A 21,549-nucleotide genomic window follows, 5' to 3' on the forward strand; every position below is an offset into this window, starting at 1 on the left:
TAACTCTCCAGGAACGATAGTTAGGAAACTACCTGCCTATATGACTGAAATACTGTTGGGAAAAGGCGTAAAATGAAACAAACAAACAAACTAACAAGAAGTTTGGAATATGGTCCCACTGTGTGCTTAAATGCATACTGAAGTTTACACATTTGAACTGTGATCCTGAAAAATCTACTCAAGCTAAAACCTTTGAACTCTGTATATGCTGTATGCTTAAATACACATAAAAAATGATAAATTTGAACTGTGGTCCCATGTGTTTTTAAATACAAAATAAAATTAGTAAGTTTAAACTGCCATCCAACTGTACAAAATCTTGTACATATATACTCTGAACATCTCTGAGTGTATAAATGCATATTTAAGTATACAAGATTGATTGTTGGTCCCCTTTTTGAGATAATACAAAGTTAAATATAATACAATATAATCAATCATAAAAAGGCTTATGGATGAACAAATAAAAAAATTATGAAATACAACACGGCGGGATGAATACATCTGTGTTATATACCAAGAATTATTTCAGTATATAAGCAATAAAAATTGAATCTTTGATACTTCAAAACAAAACAAATAATCACTGATAGCAAATAAACATAAATATGTAATCACAAAAATCAGATATTTATTACCTTTATTGCAACTACAAAAGCAAAACTAAAATATATATCAGTCAACTTACATAAACCCTCATCCATCTTAACTTTCTTAAATGAACTTTTTGGCACTGCCTAAATATCAGATTTGGAAGTGTCAAAATGAAAGTTAGTCAGCCAGAGGTATAGACACTTGGCTAAGCTTGCCTGGCTTATTAACCCATGGCAAATAATGTAAACTTTCAGATCCTGGGCATTCCTTAGGAATAATCCCACCCTGTTGATATAATATTTTAAAATATTTTGATTAATGTATAATGAATGTAAAATGCAATAAAAATATCTAGACAACTGTGAAATCATGATGCATCTACCGGTTTTAAAACTTATCGTGCTTAAAATAATTATATATAGAGTTTCCCATCATAAATTTTCAATTTATAATACATGTACAGTGTATTTCAAAATGAGAGGAAAATAAGATGAGCATTCTTAAAAAAGTTTTAAGTGATTTAATTTCAGTCAAATAATACCTATTTTACCCCGATTGTATTAAAGCTGCTGATTTGCCCTCTAAGTCCCCGTATTAAGATAACAGGCCTGGTCCGAGGCTATAATGAAATTTTAAATTCAGATCTCATGTATTTACAGCACAGAATATGTACACCGACCAATGAAAATCCTCAGATTCAATAACCAATGAAAATCCTCAGATCCAAAAACCAATGAAAATCCTCAGATTCAATAACCAATGAAAATCCTCAGATTCAATAAAGAGTTCAGATAAAGGTTTCACAATGTCAATGCCAGTCCATAGTTAGTTTGAGGAAACATGGTCATGGCCCAAGAAAGAGTTGAACCCATGATCCCTGAGTTGAAAGGCAGACACCTTAACCACTTCTCTCAACTGGAAAGGGAAGGGTAATAAATTTCAATGCCATCATGATTACACAGTTGTCAAATCATTTTTCTTGTGTAAAAAGATGTAAAACAAAAAAATTAAACAATTGAAAGACAGTAAGCAAATGAACAAATGAGATTGTGGTCCAACAGAGATCCTTAAATCATATGACTAAAGTAAATATATGTGTAAATATGAATAAAATATTGTAAAAATAATGGTTAAAATTCACAACAATCACAACAATGTATAATAATAAGCTAAAAATAAAACAGTTTTGATTGGTTAAAACTAAAACTTAAATAACAGTCCTCATTGGTTAAAAATTTAAACAATCTTGACAGGTTTTGCATTCTCTCCTATTCTATTTTATAGACCAAATAATCTGTATTTACAATTAACAAACTAAAATAACAGCACGAATAAAATTAAGTAACAGTGTTGATTTAGCATATCAGCCTATAACTTATAAAACATGCTTCTTAAAGAGCATAAAATATTGAATGAACACCAACAAAGCTTAAATGAATCTCCCTCCCCTTATATCTTTTTATAGATTTTCAGGAAACATTGTAAATTCACCCAAATTTTGACCCTGAGCTCATTTTCTATAGAGACACAACAATATGCCACTAATGTTTCCTTTCACAGGGGTTCAAAATGGTCCCATATAATAAATTCCTTAAATATGATGAATAAAGTCTAACATGTCCTCAAACAACCTGTAAATGGTGCTAACTGATATAAAATATGTTTAAAGCCAATGATTTATCTCTTTTTCATTTGATCAACTGCAATATATATATTCCAAAACATAATTATGATAATTTGCTTGTTTTTCTGTTTTAAAGTTTATAAAGCTATATATCAGTTGCCTGTAGTTAACAAAGCTATTGTTAAAAGAATAACGTCAAAATACCAATATGAAAGAAACTAATGTTTGTATTTTACATTAAAAGCGAAATTATGCATGCATAAAGCCATTGCTTAATCCTATATCCTAAATAGCAGAATAATTTTCTGTTCCGAACATTTTGTTGTGTTTATAAACAATATTCATGTGTTTTAAATAACATAGACAATTTATTTGTATGTTACAATTCTTTTGAGACTTGACAGTAAAATTACAGAAACAATAAATTTCATTAAAATCATATCCTAACTAATGCTCCACTACCCTTCGCTAGGTAGCATAGAGTAACGGAGCGCAATTGAAGATCTGATTCTAATGAGATTGAGGAAACAATATAATTTCAAAATACATATATGAATTTGATAACAGATATAGCTTTATACCCTTTAAGCAAAGAAAGCTGTTTTGCAATATTGTAAATTTGTTATAGAGACTTTGACAGATTATATGGTCATGTTTAAAAGATGGGTTATAACTATATAACCATTTTACATGTGCCATATAACCATAATAACTTACAGTATACATTTATATTCTTTTTGTCAAAATATAAAACACAATATAACCATATATTAATATGTACCAGGACATGCATGCTAATAAAAAAGAAAAAGGAGTTATAACAAATCACAATTCACAAAAACTACAATACATATATTTTGTATGACTTATGTAAATCGTTAAATATAAGTATTAATTACTCACTCTCTACCTCATCAAATATAACATACTGGTATCAACATGAATTCACATCATGGTAATTTGTTAGGCTAAAATAATCTGATTTATTGCAAAAAATCACAAAAATACACAAAATGCCATTTTAACAAAAAATTAAGAATACAAAAGTTCTTACTGCTTTTCCTGGTTGGAAGATATTAAAGTTTGAAGTAAAAGTATGCCAGTGTGATAATAATACTGACCAAAATGCTGACATGAGGTAGGGCTGCTATAGACAAAATACAACAAAATATATATACTATATTATCATTGCTCCTTGCAGCTTGTCCCTATATATCATACAATTTTGATATCGTACAATATCATATACCGGTCCTCCCTGTACAATATCATATTCTCCCTCCCTGCCTTTTGAAAATATTCAATTCCTTCTGTTATAAAAGATATTAGGAATGTAAGTGGCATTTCTGATTATCATTCTTTTTTTTTTTTTGAATCATATCTCTATGGATGATTAGATCTTCAGGTATGGAACCTTGAATGGGGAAAATAAAAAATGTGCCTTACATGAAAAAAATTTGCATCATGATATTACAATGTAAGATGTGAATAAGTTGTTTTTTTCCAAACTACTGTCAATGTTGTTACTGATGTGTTTCAAAATAAATTTAAGTATTTCACATGTAAACAATTTCTAGTTTAATCACACTTACAATTGTATTATATATGCTGTAGTATTGATTTATAACAATAATCAATCAAATATCAATCAACTAATCAAACAATCAATCAATTAATTTCCATATGCTAAATACATTTCTCATTTTATGAATCTGTCATGTATTAAGCAACAAAATAAAAGATAATGGCACAAACAAAAGTATTAAATACAAAAGTACAAAATATTTATCATGGATTTCTTAGTATAACATATCCTATTAATATTAGAATTATGTTTAAATTTTTGTCAATATTAATTGGCATGGCAAAAAAAGCAATGCAAAAAGTAAAATATCAAATACCATGAAAGCTGAAAGAACATAATATCACTGTGATAAAATAATTACGGTACATACATATATTTCTATAGAACAGAAGATACTGAAAAGGCATAAGGTGGTTATAGCTTATATCTGAATTAAAAAAAGCATTACTTCGGAATATAATTAGATCTAAAACTGATATTAAAATGAAGTTGAGTAAGAAAAACATACACAAAATTATTGGTTTACTGTTGGAACCCATCTTTCCTGAATACCAACTTACAAACATTCAAAGTAAATATATGAAATGGTGGTTCTTTGGTGGGAATCAAACACTTTCAGTGCTCTTAAAAAAACTTCACAAAATGTTAAATGTCTGATAAAAATGTACATGTCATACTTAAAATGGTAATATTTTATTTTCATAAAAGTGTTTTTTCAAAAGCATAAAAGATGCTTTTGTAATTTGTATAACTATTGATTGTCCAAATCTTTTGTTCATATGTATGAGCCTCGTCACGACAAAACCAACGTAATGCATTTGCGACCAGCATGGATCCAGACCAGCCTGCGCATCCGCGCAGTCTGATCAGGATCCATGCTGTTCACTATCAGTTTCTCTACTTGTTATAGGGTTTGTAAGCGAACAGCATGGAGCCTGATCAGACTGCGCGGATGTGCAGGCTGGTCTGGATCCATGCTGGTCGCACACGCATTATGTTGGTTTTGTCATGGCGCGGCTCATATTTAAATTTAATAGTGGCTGATGCTTCCTCTTTATCACACACCCGTGCCGATTTTGCGGCTCCGCAAATATGGTATTGCACGACCGTGCAAATATTTTGATGTGACGTCATTAGTGTAATACAAACATAATGTTAAGACGCGCTAAATGTTAGCGTTATACTATAGGTGCGTCAATGAAAAATGAGTCTCGCCAGAGGATCGCATAATATAATTTTATTCAACTAGTGCAATAAATTCAGTCTTGAACTTACACTCATCCATTATCCTCTATTTATTATCATTATTCTTATAATTGTTATTATTATACATTTTGCTTAATTTGTGGTAACAGAATTAGAGAATATAAACTTAGAGTTCCAATGACAATCAATGTTGTGACCAAAAAAAATAAATATCTTAAATGGTAATTAATAACAAAGATATTAAAATTCCTTAAACTTAGAATCAACTTTCCTTAATTCAAAGCACATAAAATCTATAACACAAATTTAAGTGGTCAAGGGGTAAAGAACTTTAGTAATAATTACATAACAATCAATGTCCGATAATATTACAAACATCACAACAATACGGACAATTATTAAAAAATACACAAGTGACTTAAAACTTATCATTTAACAAAGAGTATAAAAGCAATACTAACATTCACATTTGTACAAAGCAGTATAAAATATTATGAGCTCTGATAGTGTGAAGCAATACTGCTAAATAAACAAATCAAATTTGTTTTTTTTTACAATTTCACACACATGATTTGATAAGAAACATGTACTTGTACTTGCAGGAATATATGCGCTGATTGTAATATTATGGTGATCAAAATACAAAACTAACAAGAAAGTATTATCTATAAATTGTGAAACGGTGGTACTTTTAAGTTTATTTTGCTGAATATGTGTTACTGTTCCAGTCATGATTTGTGATATTTACAATGATGTGTCAAAATTCGTATTTAAAATATTTATCATGAAAATTGTTTTTGGAGCAATGCAAAATATTGAAAATTTTAGATAATAAAGTACAATGTGTTATTAGCATTCCTTTTAAGACCATTTTTGAAACCCATATAATAATATCTGATGTACAAGTATAAAGACATTGTATGATGAACAAAACAGCGGTGATCATATGTGGCTCTAGTCCAGATATTGTAATCTTTATAATATCATTGATTGAGGGAATATAACAACTTCTCATCTGAGATTCTTTTCCTGCTAGGTATTAAACTGTAACTGTGGTGACATTGAACTTGTGCTCTGAAATAAAGAAATATATTTATATTAATGCAGGAAATGTATACTTTAATCCGTAACCTCTTGAATGGATTTACCCTGAATTGAATTTGGAACAGTCTATTTTCATACAGACATTATCAAAAGCAAGATTATCTTATACTAAAGAAGTGAAATTCTTGTATGCAATAAGCAATTCTTTAGTAATAAGTTTCTAATGTCAGAAGCATGGACAACCCAAAATAAAATAAAACATAACTAAACTTGCAAAAACTACTCTATGTAGAAATCTAAAACTGCCATTATAGTTTCTGTACATAACATTGCTGAAATAAAATTACATCTTGTGGAGTATGAAATGTTCTATTGCACCAACAGTGAGTTTATGTCACTGGCAAGATCACACTTAATAATCTTCTTCATTCAAAATTAAGTTAAATAGGATAATGTACATGAATATATGTGGGGAAATAAAAGTTTTTTATACACACATAAAGTACTCATAAAAAACTGAAAATTTAATATCATTATTTTAAGTTTAAATTATTTGTAATAACAAACATTTGCATGAGCTGATTTTTTTAACTGATGCAAAGTTTACCAGAAAAAAAACACACACATGGCTGTGCAGATCAACAGGCATATCTTCTTCTGAATCTTACAGTTGTATACAATATCAGGGCTAATAAGTTACTGAATATGGAAATAAACACATATTTTTATGAGTTTATTGGACAAGTTCATACCCCTTCTTTGTTGTACATTTTTCTGCCTCTATCATCAAGTAATTCAGATTCCCAGTCTTCTTCTTGTGGATCAAAATTATACAATGGCATAAGATGATGTCGTAATCTGTCAATTCTGAAAAATGAAATAACAAACATTAACAGTCATATATAATTATAAAAACAAAATACATACACGGAATGCCATGATTCTATATGACAACTGAATGAATTTTTTTTTACAATTCTATTAAAACAGCAGATATGGCAAAAAGAAGTTTACTTTTAAATGATATTGAAACAAATTCTTTAGTATAGTGTTTTATATTTGATAAAATACTTTGATGATTTTCAAGTCACTTTAGATTTTCAAAAAATAAAACAGCAATAAAAAATCAAAGGTTATTAAATAACAATTTATAATCATAAGAAGTTACAATACTTACCTATTTTTTCTGACAATTAACATTACCTGAAAAATGTGTAATTTATTTTATTACAGTTTTAGAAAATGAGTTTTATCCAAGGCATGTACAAAGTTTAGACAGTGTATATATATAAAAGATGGAGAAAGAAAATAACAATTATCACTAATAACTTGATGACAAATTATTTTAGCATTTTCATCAATTCTTTTCATTAAAAAAAACTAACAACTTTTTCATCATATCAATAAATCATTAAAACTTAAATATTTCCTTTTTAAATGTGCATGAATTCAGTCAATAATTTAAAAAAATGAATAAACAACAGCTCTCCATAAGAATGCATTCTTGACTATTGTCATAATAACTCAGTAAAAAGGGGAACTCAGAGTTATGGTACTGTGCCCACCATATGAAATAATCACCGAGAACAAGTGTGTAAAGTTTCAACCCATTCCCTTGAGTAGTTTTAAAGATCTGCACACAAAACTAAACCAAAGTTTGCCAGTAACACTGACATGAGTACAATAGCTATCCCTATTCTTCGGATAGGTTGAGCAAAAAACAACACTCATTATTATATGTTAACATAAAAAAATAATAACTTACTACAAATGCGATAATGACAACAACTGCTAGAGCACTGAGAGGCACAACAATATAGGCTAGAGTGTGACTTTCTTCTTTAACTATTTGTCCAGTTGACACAACTTCCACAGAACTCCCTGTTGTTATTATAGCAGTTTCATTAGTTATTGAACCCATATTGTCAAACAGATATCAACTATATAGCAATTATAAAACCTTATCTTCTGCAAGCTGTTGCCTATATGTCAAACGCGAAGTTCTGATTGGCTAAATAGAGAATTTCCTGCTACAGAAGCTTACTAGAATTAGGTACATGCAAATGCAATGATTGCTTGCAGTTTGATTCTGTCATTTTTATTCAAATTTTTACATTTTCAAAGAAAGAAGAACAAATGACAATCATCTAAAATGGTTCTTTATATATTTATACAACTGACTTGTCTTTTATTCTATAAAAAATCGACGCAGATAAAACGTAAAACGAGATTCTCTAGAAATAATGCAGCCTGACATTTCTAATTTGACATTTCACCGGAAGTCAATTTTGCCGAAGATGTCCGAGTACTCCGCGTGAGAATGTATCACTTCCGGGTTCACAATAATATCAAATTGTATTTATCAAACTGACAAATGGTCACATTTCTTCAGAATATAGAAACAGATTCAGCTGAGTCAAAAGGTATAGGCGATAAAGCATTGACGGACATTGTCTTTGACTATATAGATTTGGCTCGTGTAGCGTTAAATGAAGTCTGGGGGGTTGTTCTGGATTTTAATGTTCAAATAAAAGTTCTTCTGCTTTTGATTTGCTGGCTGATACTGACAGTTGTTTCTGTTAACATTGCCTGGAAGATATATTGCCCAAGTATACGCAATCCAGATATTCCGGGTAAGTTATGTTTGTGTTGTGTACACTGCAGTAAGAGTTCTGTTCTATCTACCCTATAATTTATTCCAAAATGCTGCCAGATATTACAATTTACATATCCTACCACTTTAACATTAATTGACAGTGGTTTAAACAATTGACTGCATTGCAATGATATGTGATAGGATTTTTATTGATAATTTATAAATGAAAATCCTATCACATTATATCATTGCAATGCAGTCAATTGTTTAAACCACTGTCCTAGCGGTTTCGAGACGTTTCGGCCCCAAGACGTATCGGCCCCAAACTACCCAAGACGTTTCGGCCCCGGACGTTTCGGGCCGGCCCTTTACCAAATCGGCCCCAGAATAAGTACTGTATTTTAAACCGATATATTAATAACATTTCAATAAAAAAATTAATCAATTTATATATATATATTTAATCATTTTGTATAAAAACTAGATTATTATAGTAGTAGGGGGAAAGTAATCAATACAAACAGAACAGAACATAAACTTTATTTGAAAAAATATATATACACAAACAAAAAATTATAAACCATATATAGATAATATTTTATTTGAATGATTAAGAAGCAAGACACAAAACAATACTGCCAATTAGCATAAAGTATAAACAGTTAATTAGTTACACTTTGAAAAAATTACGTATAGTTTAATTAAGATCAAAAGATAATGTTTTCTAAGGAAAAATTGTAAGTTAAACTTTCTTAATCAAGAAGTTTTAGTGGTTTGTTTTATAAGTAAGTAACCAGCCTTTATTGTTTGTTACACCTTTAAAAGCATTAACGTATATCTAAATGGTTCAAGAGATCAAAAGATAATAAATAATTATTCAAAGAATTAAAGTGTCATAATTGTTTAATTGTAATTAAATAAATTGTTGTAAATCAATCAAGCAATACACTATAGTGGGGCCGAAATGTCTCGCGGAAAAGGGCCGAAACGTCCAGGGGCCGATTTTTCGACTGGGGCCGATTTGGTTTGGGGCCGAAACGTCCTGTTTGCGTCCTAGCCCTTGGGGAAAGCAGGGACACATAGTCATTAAATGACCCTTAGTCCAACTTATAGTACTACAAGTACAATAGTCACCAATACATTTTGTTTGTAAATTCCTTCAAAAGGATTTTAACATAGTACAAAAAATATCTAGGAATCTAGCCTTTAGATGCCAAAATATTTTGACTAATGCCCCCCTCACAGTGACTGCAAGTTTGACAAAGGTCTTGCTGTTTTGGCACTTGCCCAACAAATTTTGTGCAGGGTTTTTTATTATATAAAATAAAATGATGGTTGCCTTTCGACTTTATAATACATTTGACGAAGAGTACGTTAAAACAGAAAGCTGTGTAATATCTATAAATAGTTTGTACATGTAAAAGTTGGTCTTGCAGTTGAAACATTGAAACTTAAAATGCTACCTTGATACTTAGTATTAGAAACCTGTTAAAGTACCTGAAGTATGTTGTGGGATTTGAACCCAAAGTAGTGAAAGGCAAGAGATTTGGTGTCAGCTACATGAACCCTATTAATGTTCAAAGATACTTGAACATAATATTGATGGGAGCTTACTGGTATATAAGATATGTGCGTCCTTATTAGCTCGACTTTTCTATGAAAAGGGGAGCTATCCTACTCGCCCCGGCGTCGGCGTCGGCGTTAGCGTTGGCGTCACACCTTGGTTAAGTTTTTCGTACCACCCCACTTTATTTCAGAAGTATTACAAGTATGGCTTTGAAACTTACCATACTTGTTCACCATCATAACCTCCATCTACAGACAAGAGTACATAACTCTGTCAAGGTTTTTGACAGAATTATGGCCCTTTTTTGACTTAGAAAGTGTATTGAGCTTGGTTAAGTTTTTTGTACCACCTCACTTTATTTCAAAACCATTGGAGGTATTGCTTTGAAACTGACCATACTTGTTTACCATCACGACCTTCATCAACAGACAAGAGGACATAACTCTGTCAAGGTTTTTGACAGAATTATGCCCCTTTTTGACTTAGAAAATACATTGAATATGGGTAAAATCCACTTATTGCCTTAACCCTTTGAGATATTGCTTTTGAAACTTTTAATGCTATTTCACATCATTACCCCCATCTGTACGCAAGAGAAGGTAACTCTGTCAAGGATTTGTTTTAAAAATTAAGGCCTTTTATCGACTTAGAATCTTGGTTAAGTTTTTAGTACCAGTCCACTTTTTGACTGAACTGTTTGAGATATTAATTTGAAAGTTGGAATACTTGTTTACCATCATGGTCCCAAAACATGGGCAGGAGAAGGTAATTCTGTTAAGGATTTTATTTGAATTATGGCCCTTTTTGACTTAGAAACTCAGTTAAGATTTTCATTCTTGTCCACTTGTTGACTTAACCATTTGAGATATTACTTTGGAAGTTGGAGTTCTTATGTGCCATCATGAGACCTATCTGTAAGCAAGAGAAGATAACTCTGTGAAAATGTTTCTTGATTTGTACTTAGAAATTCCTAGTTAAAGTCTTGTGTGCCCTTAACTGTCAAAGTTTTGTTTTATAGGCAAGCACTAAAAAAGTCGAGCGCGCTGTCCTTCTGACAGCTCTTGTAATAATGAGCCTGAGTGACTCAGAGTTAATGAAAAAATAATGGTCTAAATTGGGTAGATGATTTTATCACCTTTGGCTTTAAACTAGTGATGCATAAAGAATATTGAATGGGTGTCAATAACTCAATACTGAATTTATTGAGAGTTGAATAAAATTATGTGAGTCTCTTGCAAACATAGTATTATTTTATTTATTTATTTCATTCAGCAAGTTTTAATAAAATTAGTAATGAGGCTAACGACTATGATATTTTATCCAAAGTAAGACCTGTTCATACAGTAAAAAGAATCCTGTTTTCATTCTGTTGCTGGCTTTTTCGGCATTAATTGCAGCTATTTTTGGCAAACTGTGATTTATGAACAAATTGGCTAAAAGTCATTCATGAATACTTTACCACTGATGACTATTTGAAATTTTAAAAAGTCTGGAGTGCACTTAGAAATAAATAGTTCAAGTCATCATTTTATTTTTGGTCAACTGTTTCATCCTCAAGATCTGCTATTATCTTTTATTTACTTGACAATATACAGTATAGTGTCTTGCCATGAATCACTATGATTGAATAGACTTACATGTTCTCAGGAATTAAAAATATTTTGGGTTCTCCCAGCTAGTCCTGGGCTACAAACAAGCTGTTACAGTTACAGCTTAAAAAAATAATGCACTTGAAACAAGTTGACTTACCTATTGTGAATGATAGTATACCATGAAGATATTGCAGATAAAATTTTATTCTAACGGAGATTAGCTTGGAAAAAAGCACATTTTTTCACCTTAGTGCAATAACTGATTAACTCCTATTAAATCTAGAAGAACGTAATCTCTTACTGCATCTAAGGTGACGATTTGCTGTGTTCCAGATAACAATTACTGTCAGAATAAAACATTTCAATTTTGATGCACAAGTCTAAATTTTATAGTACGGCTGTCAATGTAAAAATCAATATGTTGAAAATTTTCAGATGCAAAAGTTACTATTATAATATGAATAATTTGTTGACTATGATCTCATTTTTGTTTGAATTTAGGTCTTGTCTCAAAATATTCCAAGCTGAATTCAAAGGAGTACAAGAACAAGAGCAGATAATTAATACATCATGGCTTCAGCAATCAAGAAATTCTTTCAGAAAAAGAAACTGGATGTCAAGTTTAAGGTATGAATCCCATTTCAGTTATAGCAGTGACTTGAAATTACACATAATTTACAGATCATTTTTATTTCATTATATGAATTGAACCTTAGATATCAGATGATTTTACTGAACATTTTATGTTCAGTCTATGTTAATTATAAGTAAGTTGCCAATGAAATAAATCAAGTTTGTGACATAAAAATATATTTCATATTTTGCTGGTAACACATGTATGGCTTTAATTATTGCTTTACAGTAAGGTACATTTATTATCATACATGTTATTAAGAATATATCTATAAGTGTGTTTATTTAAACATCAGTGCTGTGATATGTATATACGTGTGTATATGATTACTGAACCTGAAAATACATGTTTTTTATATCTTATTAAACTCCAAATGTGTTCAATTTAAAGTTCACACAGTATGTGAATTCTTGGTATATACAATTGTTTTCTACTTTGAAATTATGTGCATGTACATTTGACTTGGTTTTTCTGCTGCAGAAAATCAAGTTCATGTATAATATATTGTACATGTATATCCATTGTGAATAAGGATATGTATAGTAATTGTACATTACTGACAATTGCAGATCCTATTTACCATTAACATTGAATTGGAAATATATACATGCATAATATCTAATAAATATACTACTAGTATTTCAAAAATTTTAAACTTATTAATAAACAATAAATATACCAATTGTGTTCATTACTCACTGGTTGCAAATCATCCAATCACATTTCAGGAAGTGAAACTTGTTTTCTTTTAATACAGTCATGTAAATGTATAATGAAGATATAATATGTGTAGTTGTGAAAGTTAAGAATAATTTTTGGTTAATTAGCTAGACAGTTCTATGGTCACCTCTATTTATATGCTTTTACATAATGCATTTAAAATAATTAGTTTAAATAATTGTTAAACAAATGTTATTTGTATTTTATAGAAAGCAGGTGAAGGTCACAAACTGAGTGAAGAAAGGCCATCTAGCTCTCGCCAACAAGCATCAAGAGCAAGTGGGAGCGGACATAGAGACGTCAACTATGAAAGGTCACTGTCAGAGGAGAAAAAAAGGGCTGCTGAGGCTGCCCTTGCTAGAAGTGAGGGCCAGGCAAAGAGAGGTTTGTTCTGTTAGCCTGTTTGATATAATTACTAGATTGTTCACAATTGAATAAACTGAAAAAAAGTTTATAAAAAGTTATATAAATTTGATGTTTGATGTTTGTACATGATATAAAATTTCATGTTAATGCTTAGGCCACCATTAGAAATATGTTTTGGTTTTTCATCACAAGGCCCAATCTAATGATACTGTGTATGTAGATTTGTTGGCTTAAATCATTCATTAGTATTTATTATGCCTAAAGACCTTTTAAGATTTTGGAAAGAACTTTTGTACATGTATTTATTATACAACTGCATTGCTGTTAACAAAGAATTTTTAAAAGATCTCCTAAAAAACAAACTTATCACTACAGACTATACAGATTATGTGTTAACTATTCATGAAAATGAATATTTTGTTATTTTGCAAAACATAATACATTTTGTAACAATATTATGTTCTGTCAATGTAACACTTTTTATCACTTTCATAGGTCCAGACCCTTCAATGGCAGCCAAAGCCAGGATGAGACGAGAACACGAACTAGAGAAAAAGAAGGAGCAAGAAGCTATGGCCCTGGCAGAGAAATACAGTGAACCACAGGAGATTGTCAAGGAAAGTGCTCCAATGGTCCACCTTTTATTTAAATGTCCTGAAATCGGGCCAGCCATTTTACCGAAACACGAGATTGAAGCCATGATAAAGGAGTTTTTGCTGAGTCAGCTTGCGGAGGAACCCGAGATGGCATCTGCTTTAATGATTCAAACTCTAAATAAAGACAAAGAAAGAGTGAAGATTTGTATTGAAACATTGTGTAAGTATTTAGACAATGTTATGAATAATCCAGGTGAAGAAAAGTTCAGAAAAATAAGAATGTCGAATAAGGCGTTTACTGAAAGAGTTGCACCATTGGAAGGTACAGAGGAGTTTCTGCAGGCAGCTGGTTTTGAAATGAAGATGTTGCCTTTTGAAGATCACGAAGAGAGGTTTTATGTTATGGAAGAAAACTTAGCAAATGATATTGATAGGCTTAAGAATGTAAAAGATGTCTTACAGGCAGCGGAGCCAATCAAACCTCAACTTGACCGTGCAACCAAAGTTTTTTACCCGTCTAACTCTGCTGCAAACTTTACCATTCCAACAGAATTTTATATGATATCCCCTCATGAACTAAAAAAGGAACAGCAAAGAAAGCAAGAAGCTGTTGAAACACTCGGGATGTTGAGAACTAAAGCAATGAGGGAGAGGGACGAAAGACGGCAGCTGTTAAGATATAAATTCACACTCATTCGAATTCGATTTCCAGACGGTAACTTACTCCAAGGTACATTTAAAGCAACAGAAAAATTACCAGCATTGCACGAATTTGTGCGAGAAAATTTAGAAAATGACTGGATGCCTTTTCATTTATTTACCCAAATTGGTGCAAAATTGGATGACGAAAATAAAATGCTGGCCGAGTATGGCCTAACACCAGCTGCTGTTGTGAATTTTGAATGGGATAAAACTGTGTTACAAGAGGTGACGGCTCAACAAGGAACAACAGATAAATCATCACCATTAAAAAAAGAAATCCTGTCAGAAATACGAGAATTAGGAAATTGTTGATTGTAATCATGCATGTTTTATTTGATGTGTAAACTTTTATACGGAATGGAAAAAGACAGAAAAGTTAATTGTAGTTTGATTAATTAACTGATTAATCTGTTGCATTAAAATCAATAGCTTTAGAAGCCAACCCAATTAATCATAATTAATTTTCATCATCATTTGTTTTGTTAGATAGGTTGAAGGCCAAACACATTGACACTTACTGAAAACAATTTTTATTTGTCTTATTAACTTATGTAAAGAATTTTTAGAATTAAGCAAGAAAGTCTGTCTATTTGTCAGGGAAACTCCGGTGTTACATGTATATTACAAATGTAGGAGCATGAATGATCAAATTTTAACACATCATTAGAGTTTGTCAGATATATGTTAGAATTAATGCAAGATCCAGATAAAATCATTATACTTTTCTTGGTGGTGTAATAACTGACATTTTGCTTCTTCTTGTTGAACAAAGGTTTCATATTAATGCATCTAAAGTTCTTATGTTAGGAAACCTGTATGTGTGCATTTTTATAAAAGCTTAACTTTTATTCTTTCGTGTTGTGATTATTGCTTGCTCATATAGGTATAAAATATACTCTAAATTTTATAAGTAATTTTTCTTCAAATATGATAATGTGTTGCTATCCTTAATTATGGTTATTACTTATTAGTAGGAAGTTAAATTTGAGTTTTTAAGAGAGAAAATTTTACATTTGGCTGTATTTGTCCTGTATATTAATTGAGCCGTTACCATATAACCTGTATCTAAGTGTGTTTATTTATATGCAGACAGGGTTGTAAAAATTTAAGTTTAATCAAGATTTATTTCTTGCCTATGATGTAAAAAAGATATTGTGATATATAATGATTCAATATACTAGTAATTGCTTCACTACAGGATATTTTAGATGGTCTATAATAATAATGAATGGATTATAAAACAAAACATCTTTTTATAAAGACATAACAGTGGCACCAACAGGGTATAGGTCATATGACTTTCCAGCTTGACTGGTGGAAGAAAACCTCAGGTGTCCCTTTGTGCATTATTTCAGGCACAAACAGGCACCCGAGTAGAACTACTGATTTCTGTACCCTACCTGGATAGCTTCCTCACATGAAAGCATCCAAAGTCCCTTCCAGGATTTGTACAAACAGCGGTGAGGGGCAAGTGGTTTGATGTCAAGGACCTTAACCACTCAGCCATGGACGCCCCTGCATCAAGTAATATTTGATTTTATAACATTGTTGTAAAATGAAGCATTGCAGTTAATTAGATAATATAGTGTAGAAACCCAATCACTGTATCATTTATTGCAAGGCGATAAAATTCAATGTGTATGCTTTATTGCGAGCACAAGCACCTGTTACTCCTGATCATTCTATCATTAATTGCAAGCTTTCATATGTATGATTTCTTGCGAGCATAGAAGGAAGATGTGTTTACCAAGAATAAAAGTTGGTGATATCTGTATTACATAAAGAGTGCTGGAATATGAAAGACATGTATAATCATATATATATTGTCACAGAGATATGTAACTGTCATGTCTAATAGATATAGTGCTTTAAATTTCATTTTGTAAAAATGTTTTCTGACATAGTTATATTATGATTAGCTATTATATGTACAAGTCATTAAATGATGCGAGTCTGGTATGAAATCTGTGTTTAAATGTTATAACTGTATGCATGGGAAAGTAATTTATGAGTATTTATTAAACTAGGTCATTGATTTCTCTATTTCATGTTATGGGTTTAAAGCTCTACAACAGTTGTTTGCATAAATTTTATTTTTAATTCTTTGTGTCCATTAAACATAGAATTTAATAATGTTTTGTGTCTCAAAATTTAGCATTTTCTTTTTAATTCATAAAAATGACTTAAAAATGAACATGTCACTCCAATTGTGCTAAGAATCTAACAAAATGATGATTCTGGAAAAACAGGAAGAAAGAATGATTTTAAAAAATTTCACACAAGTTAATAGTTTAGACCTTCATCAAATGGTGTACAAATCTCGGAAAATATATTTTCAGTCCAGTCATGCCAAAAAACTTCAGTGGAGTCCCTTTAAGGGCTAATATTGTACAAATAGAATTTACAGTAAACAACTTTATATTTTATACTGTAATAATCGTGATTTGCATAATTATTTGAACTCTGTAAGCGGATGTGTGTAAATGAATACTGAATTGTCTTTCCCTCGCTTTCATGGCATTCCTTGAAAAAATATATAACAGGTGTAAATATTTCTTGCTGATATGTTAATGGTATATGTATGTATTAAGGAATAAATTTTGTTCAAATTAAATACATTTATTTGTTATTTCCAGCTTTATGTTGAATGTTAGGAAGGATATACTAAATTTGAGCTTCCTTACAGCAGCACCTGCAATTATTTTTAAATCGCAAGGTTCCAAGGTTAGGTATTTTTATTTCAATAACTGAAATTGAGTTACCCTTGGATTTTTCCCAGGCTTGGTCTTAAGCAGTAAACCTCTGTATAGTTACTGTTCGCAGAAATTATTTGTAACATCAGAATATGCAGATGTCTCTTACTTATAGATGGTAGAATTTTGGTGAAAAACTAAATTCTGTCATGTTCTGCAAAAAACATTCAAAATTTCACCTGCATTGAAAACATTTATACATTTCTTAAATCACATATATATTTTTCTTAAGTTTGATTTTTGGAGATTTTACTAGGTAAAGGTGTCGAGATCCACATCCATGTGATAATACATGTAGATAAGTTTGGTAACTAGGGGTTGCTGTAATTAAAACAAGAGAGTCATGATGACCCTGAATTGCTCACCCGTGATTCATGCAAGAAGAGTAAAGCCAGTTATGAAGTCACATTGGGTTCATTGTAACTTGGTGCTTGATAATTTCAAAAACATTTGAAGATGTCTATTACAATATGCTTTGTGACAAATATCTAAGCTCTTGGCATTGTAATTTCACACATGAAGACCGTTTTACTATGAAAAACTATATAAGTGACCCCCAGGGTGGGCCAGTTTTGACCTCAGAGGCATGATTTATAGATTTTTTTGTAGAGGACCACAAGCTGATGCTTCATGCAAAATACCTTAGCTCATTGCATTGTAATTTCTGAGAAGATTTTTTAAGACATTTTTCCTATTCAAGTCAATGTAAACTAAACAACCTCAAGGGTGGGGCAATTTTTAACATCAGGAGCATGACTAACTGAACATTTGTAGAAGTCTATTTGGCAAGGCTACAAGCCAAATATTTAAACTCTTGGCATAATTGTTTCACAAAAGATGACCTCAATATATTTTTCTATAAAAGTTTATAAATATTCTTAGTGAAACAAATGGTGGGGCCAGCTTTAATCCAAGGGGCACGATGGACCATAACGAGATGCTTCATGCAAAATACTAAAGTTCTGGGCACAATCTCACCAGAAACAACTGTTTTTCAGTGTTAGAAATAAATTTTTAAAACGAAAATATTCAGTAGAATCTACAAAACTGCAGATAAAATATGAAGGCCAAGATCGCTCACCTGACCAATCATACACATCAGAGCAATTACTTAGGTTTGATGACAATTGAGTCAAAATTGCAACTACTAGAGTAATAACAAGGTTTTTCCATATTTGGACAGTGTGATCTAGTTTTTTACCCCAGGTGACCCATATTCGAAAGTGATCAAATCATCAAATCAAACTTGCAGACCAATTTCCAGGATATTTGGGTAACAGTACTTTTATATTTATAGCTCCTGTGACCTAGTTTTTCATTAGATGACCCATATTTGAATTCATTTGAGCAATTATCTAGACAAGCATCCGGACTACTCCAGATTGGGAATGGACATTTTAAAATTCAAGGACCATCCCGGACCGGTGGGAACCCTTTTTACAAGTCTATATAAACAGAGTGACCATTGGACAGGGCCGATTTTGACCCCAGGGATATGAATTATTAAATTGTGATGCTACATGCCAAATTTCTAAGCTGAAGGCATTGTTGTAGTTTCTGATAAGTCGTGCAAGTTATTTTTACTATAAAAATCTATGTTAACCAAGTTACCTGTGGGGAACAGCCATTTTGACCCTAGGGACATGTGGCTAGTTGTCATGTATGATACTATCAACAAAACATTTTGTGGAATTATTGACATTTCACTTTAAAATTTAATGGACAGGTATTGATATAGACCAATTATTCTATCATATCTATTTTTAAGAAACAATGCCACAAAAACTCACATATTTTGATAATTCCATTACTTATATACATGTACATGGCAGACGAGCACCATTCCTGTCAAAAAGTGCTTGCTTCCCATTAAGAAGTGCAATAGGTTAGCAATTTTTATTCAATTTGACAAGCTTTATTTATTTATACGTTTTGAAAATGTCATTTTTATACCCCCTTAAAATACATGGATATGGGATAATTAAACTTGACTGGCTCTCTGCATATTGATATATACTCGCATTTCAAATATAAATCAATGCAAGTCTTTCCAAAAATACTGTGCAAATTGACAGACCAACTGAACGCTACAGTAATATGTTCTAAAAGGAACTGTGGCCAATAAAATTGTGCAGAAACTGTCATCTCTGGTTTTCTTCCAACAGTAGCAGGTAAACTTAGGCATATAACAAGAGTATAACTGCAGTTTTATAACGACAACAATAGGATGCAAGTTATATTTTAGAATAAAGCAACAACAAACAAGAATGACATACTTTCTTGACTTCTTTACTTTTTCTTGAACAAAAATGTGATAGCAATGAAATGGTAATATGAGGCAGAAAAAGTAGTCCCCAATTTAAAATGGCTTTTGTATAAATGAGCATGGGAACAGTATAGCCTCCTGTAACCACTCCTCTACCTTTGCTCAGACTCTTCAGTTACCTCCCCTTGGAAAGTGTTTTTCTGAAGGGCCGTCAAACAGAGAGAAATGGCACATGATGCAACACTGAAGGAATCTCATCAATGTTGTACGTCTGTGTGAGACCTGCTCAAAATCTCCACGTTCATACAGCAAAGATGGATCCTGGTGATAATGATCTCAAGGTTTGATGTACAGAATATAGCCAACATTTTGCCAGGTGTTCGTTACCATTCTGAACAACAACGTTCTTGATATGGAGGTGAAATCTGGGGACGTACTTATTCAGATCATGCCAAAACCCACAAAAAAGCAACAAAAAAAATGAACATGAATGTGTAATGGAGATATAAAAATGAAGAAAGCATGAGAAAAGTAATATGTACGCATAAAAATGACAAGATGTTGATATCAAAATCTACATATGATGTTGTATGTGTAAAAAAATCTTAAACAAGAAAGTTTGCTGGAAAAAAAATAATCTTAAACATGATTGGTTAACTAACAAAACAGATTACCAATTTCATCATGGTAGAAAGATCATTAACAGAAATTTTATACAGTCAATTTAACAAGAGGGCCATGATGGCCCTGAGGTCGCTCACCTGTATAGGCCCTGGAGTGGGGCCAGTTTAAACCCCAGGGCTTTTATTTGAACAAACTCGGAAGACACTCATTAGAAGATGTTTCACAATAATAAGTTTTAACTACACACATGTAATGAAAAACAATGATCTCACCCGCCCCCGTCCGGTCCTTCCCCCTCTTCCCCACCCCCCCTGGCAGGGCCAATTTTCACCCAAGGGCTTTTATTTGAACAAACTTTGTAGACATCCATAAGAAGATATTTCATGCTAAACATCTAAGCTCTAGCTCATTGGGTTTTTTAAAAGAAGATTTTTAAGTTTTTACTACACACTTATAGTTAAAAACAATGACACCCCTGGGGCGGGGCCAGTTTTGACCCCAGGGCTTTTATTTGAACAAACTTTGTAGCCGTTTACTAGAAGATGTTTTATGCTTAATATCTAAACTCTAGCTATTTAGGTTTTTTCAAAGAAGATTTTTTAAGTTTTTACTATATGCATATAGGGAAAATCAAGACCCCCCGGGGCGGGGCCAATTTTGACCCCAGGGCTTTTATTTGAACAAACTTTGTAGCGCTCACTAGAAGATGTTTCATGCTTAATATCTAAACTCTAGCTATTTGGGTTTTTTCAAAGAAGATTATTTAAGTTTTTGCTATACACATATAAGGAAAATCAATGACCGCCGGGGCGGGGCCAATTTTGACCCCAGGGCTTTTATTTGAACAAACTTGGTAGACACCCATTAGAAGATGTTTCATGCTGAATATCTTAGCTCTAGCTCTTTGAGTTCTTTCAAAGAAGATTTTGTAAGTTTTTACTATATGCATATAGGGAAAATCAATGACCCCCTGGGGCGGGGCCAATTTTGACCCCAGGGCTTTTATTTGAACAAACTTGGTACACACTCATTAGAAGATGTTTCATGCTGAATATCTTAGCGCTAGCTCTTTGGGTTCTT

The 21,549-nt window shown here is 31.7% G+C and overlaps 2 protein-coding genes across 3 annotated transcripts; one reads left to right on the forward strand and one right to left on the reverse strand.

The window, feature by feature from the left end:
• Nucleotides 1–5,574: 5,574 nt before the first annotated feature.
• LOC132750335 (small integral membrane protein 29-like) lies at nt 5,575–8,090 on the reverse strand. The gene is made up of 4 exons (XM_060740296.1): nt 7,819–8,090; nt 7,231–7,256; nt 6,806–6,920; nt 5,575–6,083 (listed from the first exon to the last, which is right to left on the reverse strand). The coding sequence occupies exons 1-4, from the start codon at nt 7,972–7,974 to the stop codon at nt 6,042–6,044; spliced, it is 339 nt and encodes a 112-aa protein (XP_060596279.1). The 5' UTR covers nt 7,975–8,090; the 3' UTR covers nt 5,575–6,041.
• A 258-nt stretch (nt 8,091–8,348) lies between these two features.
• LOC132750334 (UBX domain-containing protein 6-like) lies at nt 8,349–17,440 on the forward strand. Of its 2 annotated transcripts, none has more exons than XM_060740295.1 (4): nt 8,349–8,476; nt 12,310–12,435; nt 13,372–13,546; nt 14,024–17,440. In XM_060740295.1, exons 2-4 carry the CDS (start codon nt 12,379–12,381, stop codon nt 15,136–15,138), a joined length of 1,347 nt encoding a protein of 448 aa, XP_060596278.1. In that variant the 5' UTR covers nt 8,349–8,476; nt 12,310–12,378; the 3' UTR covers nt 15,139–17,440. The 2 variants fall into 2 exon arrangements, with proteins under 2 accessions (XP_060596278.1, XP_060596277.1); XM_060740294.1 differs by having other exon boundaries at nt 8,355–8,686.
• Nucleotides 17,441–21,549: the final 4,109 nt, after the last annotated feature.

This window comes from Ruditapes philippinarum, unplaced genomic scaffold, assembly GCF_026571515.1.
Source record: "Ruditapes philippinarum isolate M1 unplaced genomic scaffold, ASM2657151v2 ctg3574_1_1_1_1, whole genome shotgun sequence".
Taxonomy (NCBI): Eukaryota; Metazoa; Mollusca; class Bivalvia; order Venerida; family Veneridae; genus Ruditapes; species Ruditapes philippinarum.

What these genes read in the sequence shown, in the direction of transcription:
- LOC132750335 (XM_060740296.1), bottom strand. Translation starts at nt 7,974, where the DNA reads ATGGGTTCAATAACTAATGAAACTGCTATAATAACAACAGGGAGTTCT. An exon ending in TTAATTGTCAGAAAAAATAG is followed by an intron (nt 6,921 to 7,230) that starts GTAAGTATTGTA and finishes TTCATTTTTCAG; the next exon opens with AATTGACAGATTACGACATC. An exon ending in AAATGTACAACAAAGAAGGG is followed by an intron (nt 6,084 to 6,805) that starts GTATGAACTTGT and finishes TCTTTATTTCAG; the next exon opens with AGCACAAGTTCAATGTCACC.
- LOC132750334 (XM_060740295.1), top strand. Translation starts at nt 12,379, where the DNA reads ATGGCTTCAGCAATCAAGAAATTCTTTCAGAAAAAGAAACTGGATGTC. An exon ending in AACTGGATGTCAAGTTTAAG is followed by an intron (nt 12,436 to 13,371) that starts GTATGAATCCCA and finishes TGTATTTTATAG; the next exon opens with AAAGCAGGTGAAGGTCACAA. An exon ending in TGAGGGCCAGGCAAAGAGAG is followed by an intron (nt 13,547 to 14,023) that starts GTTTGTTCTGTT and finishes TCACTTTCATAG; the next exon opens with GTCCAGACCCTTCAATGGCA.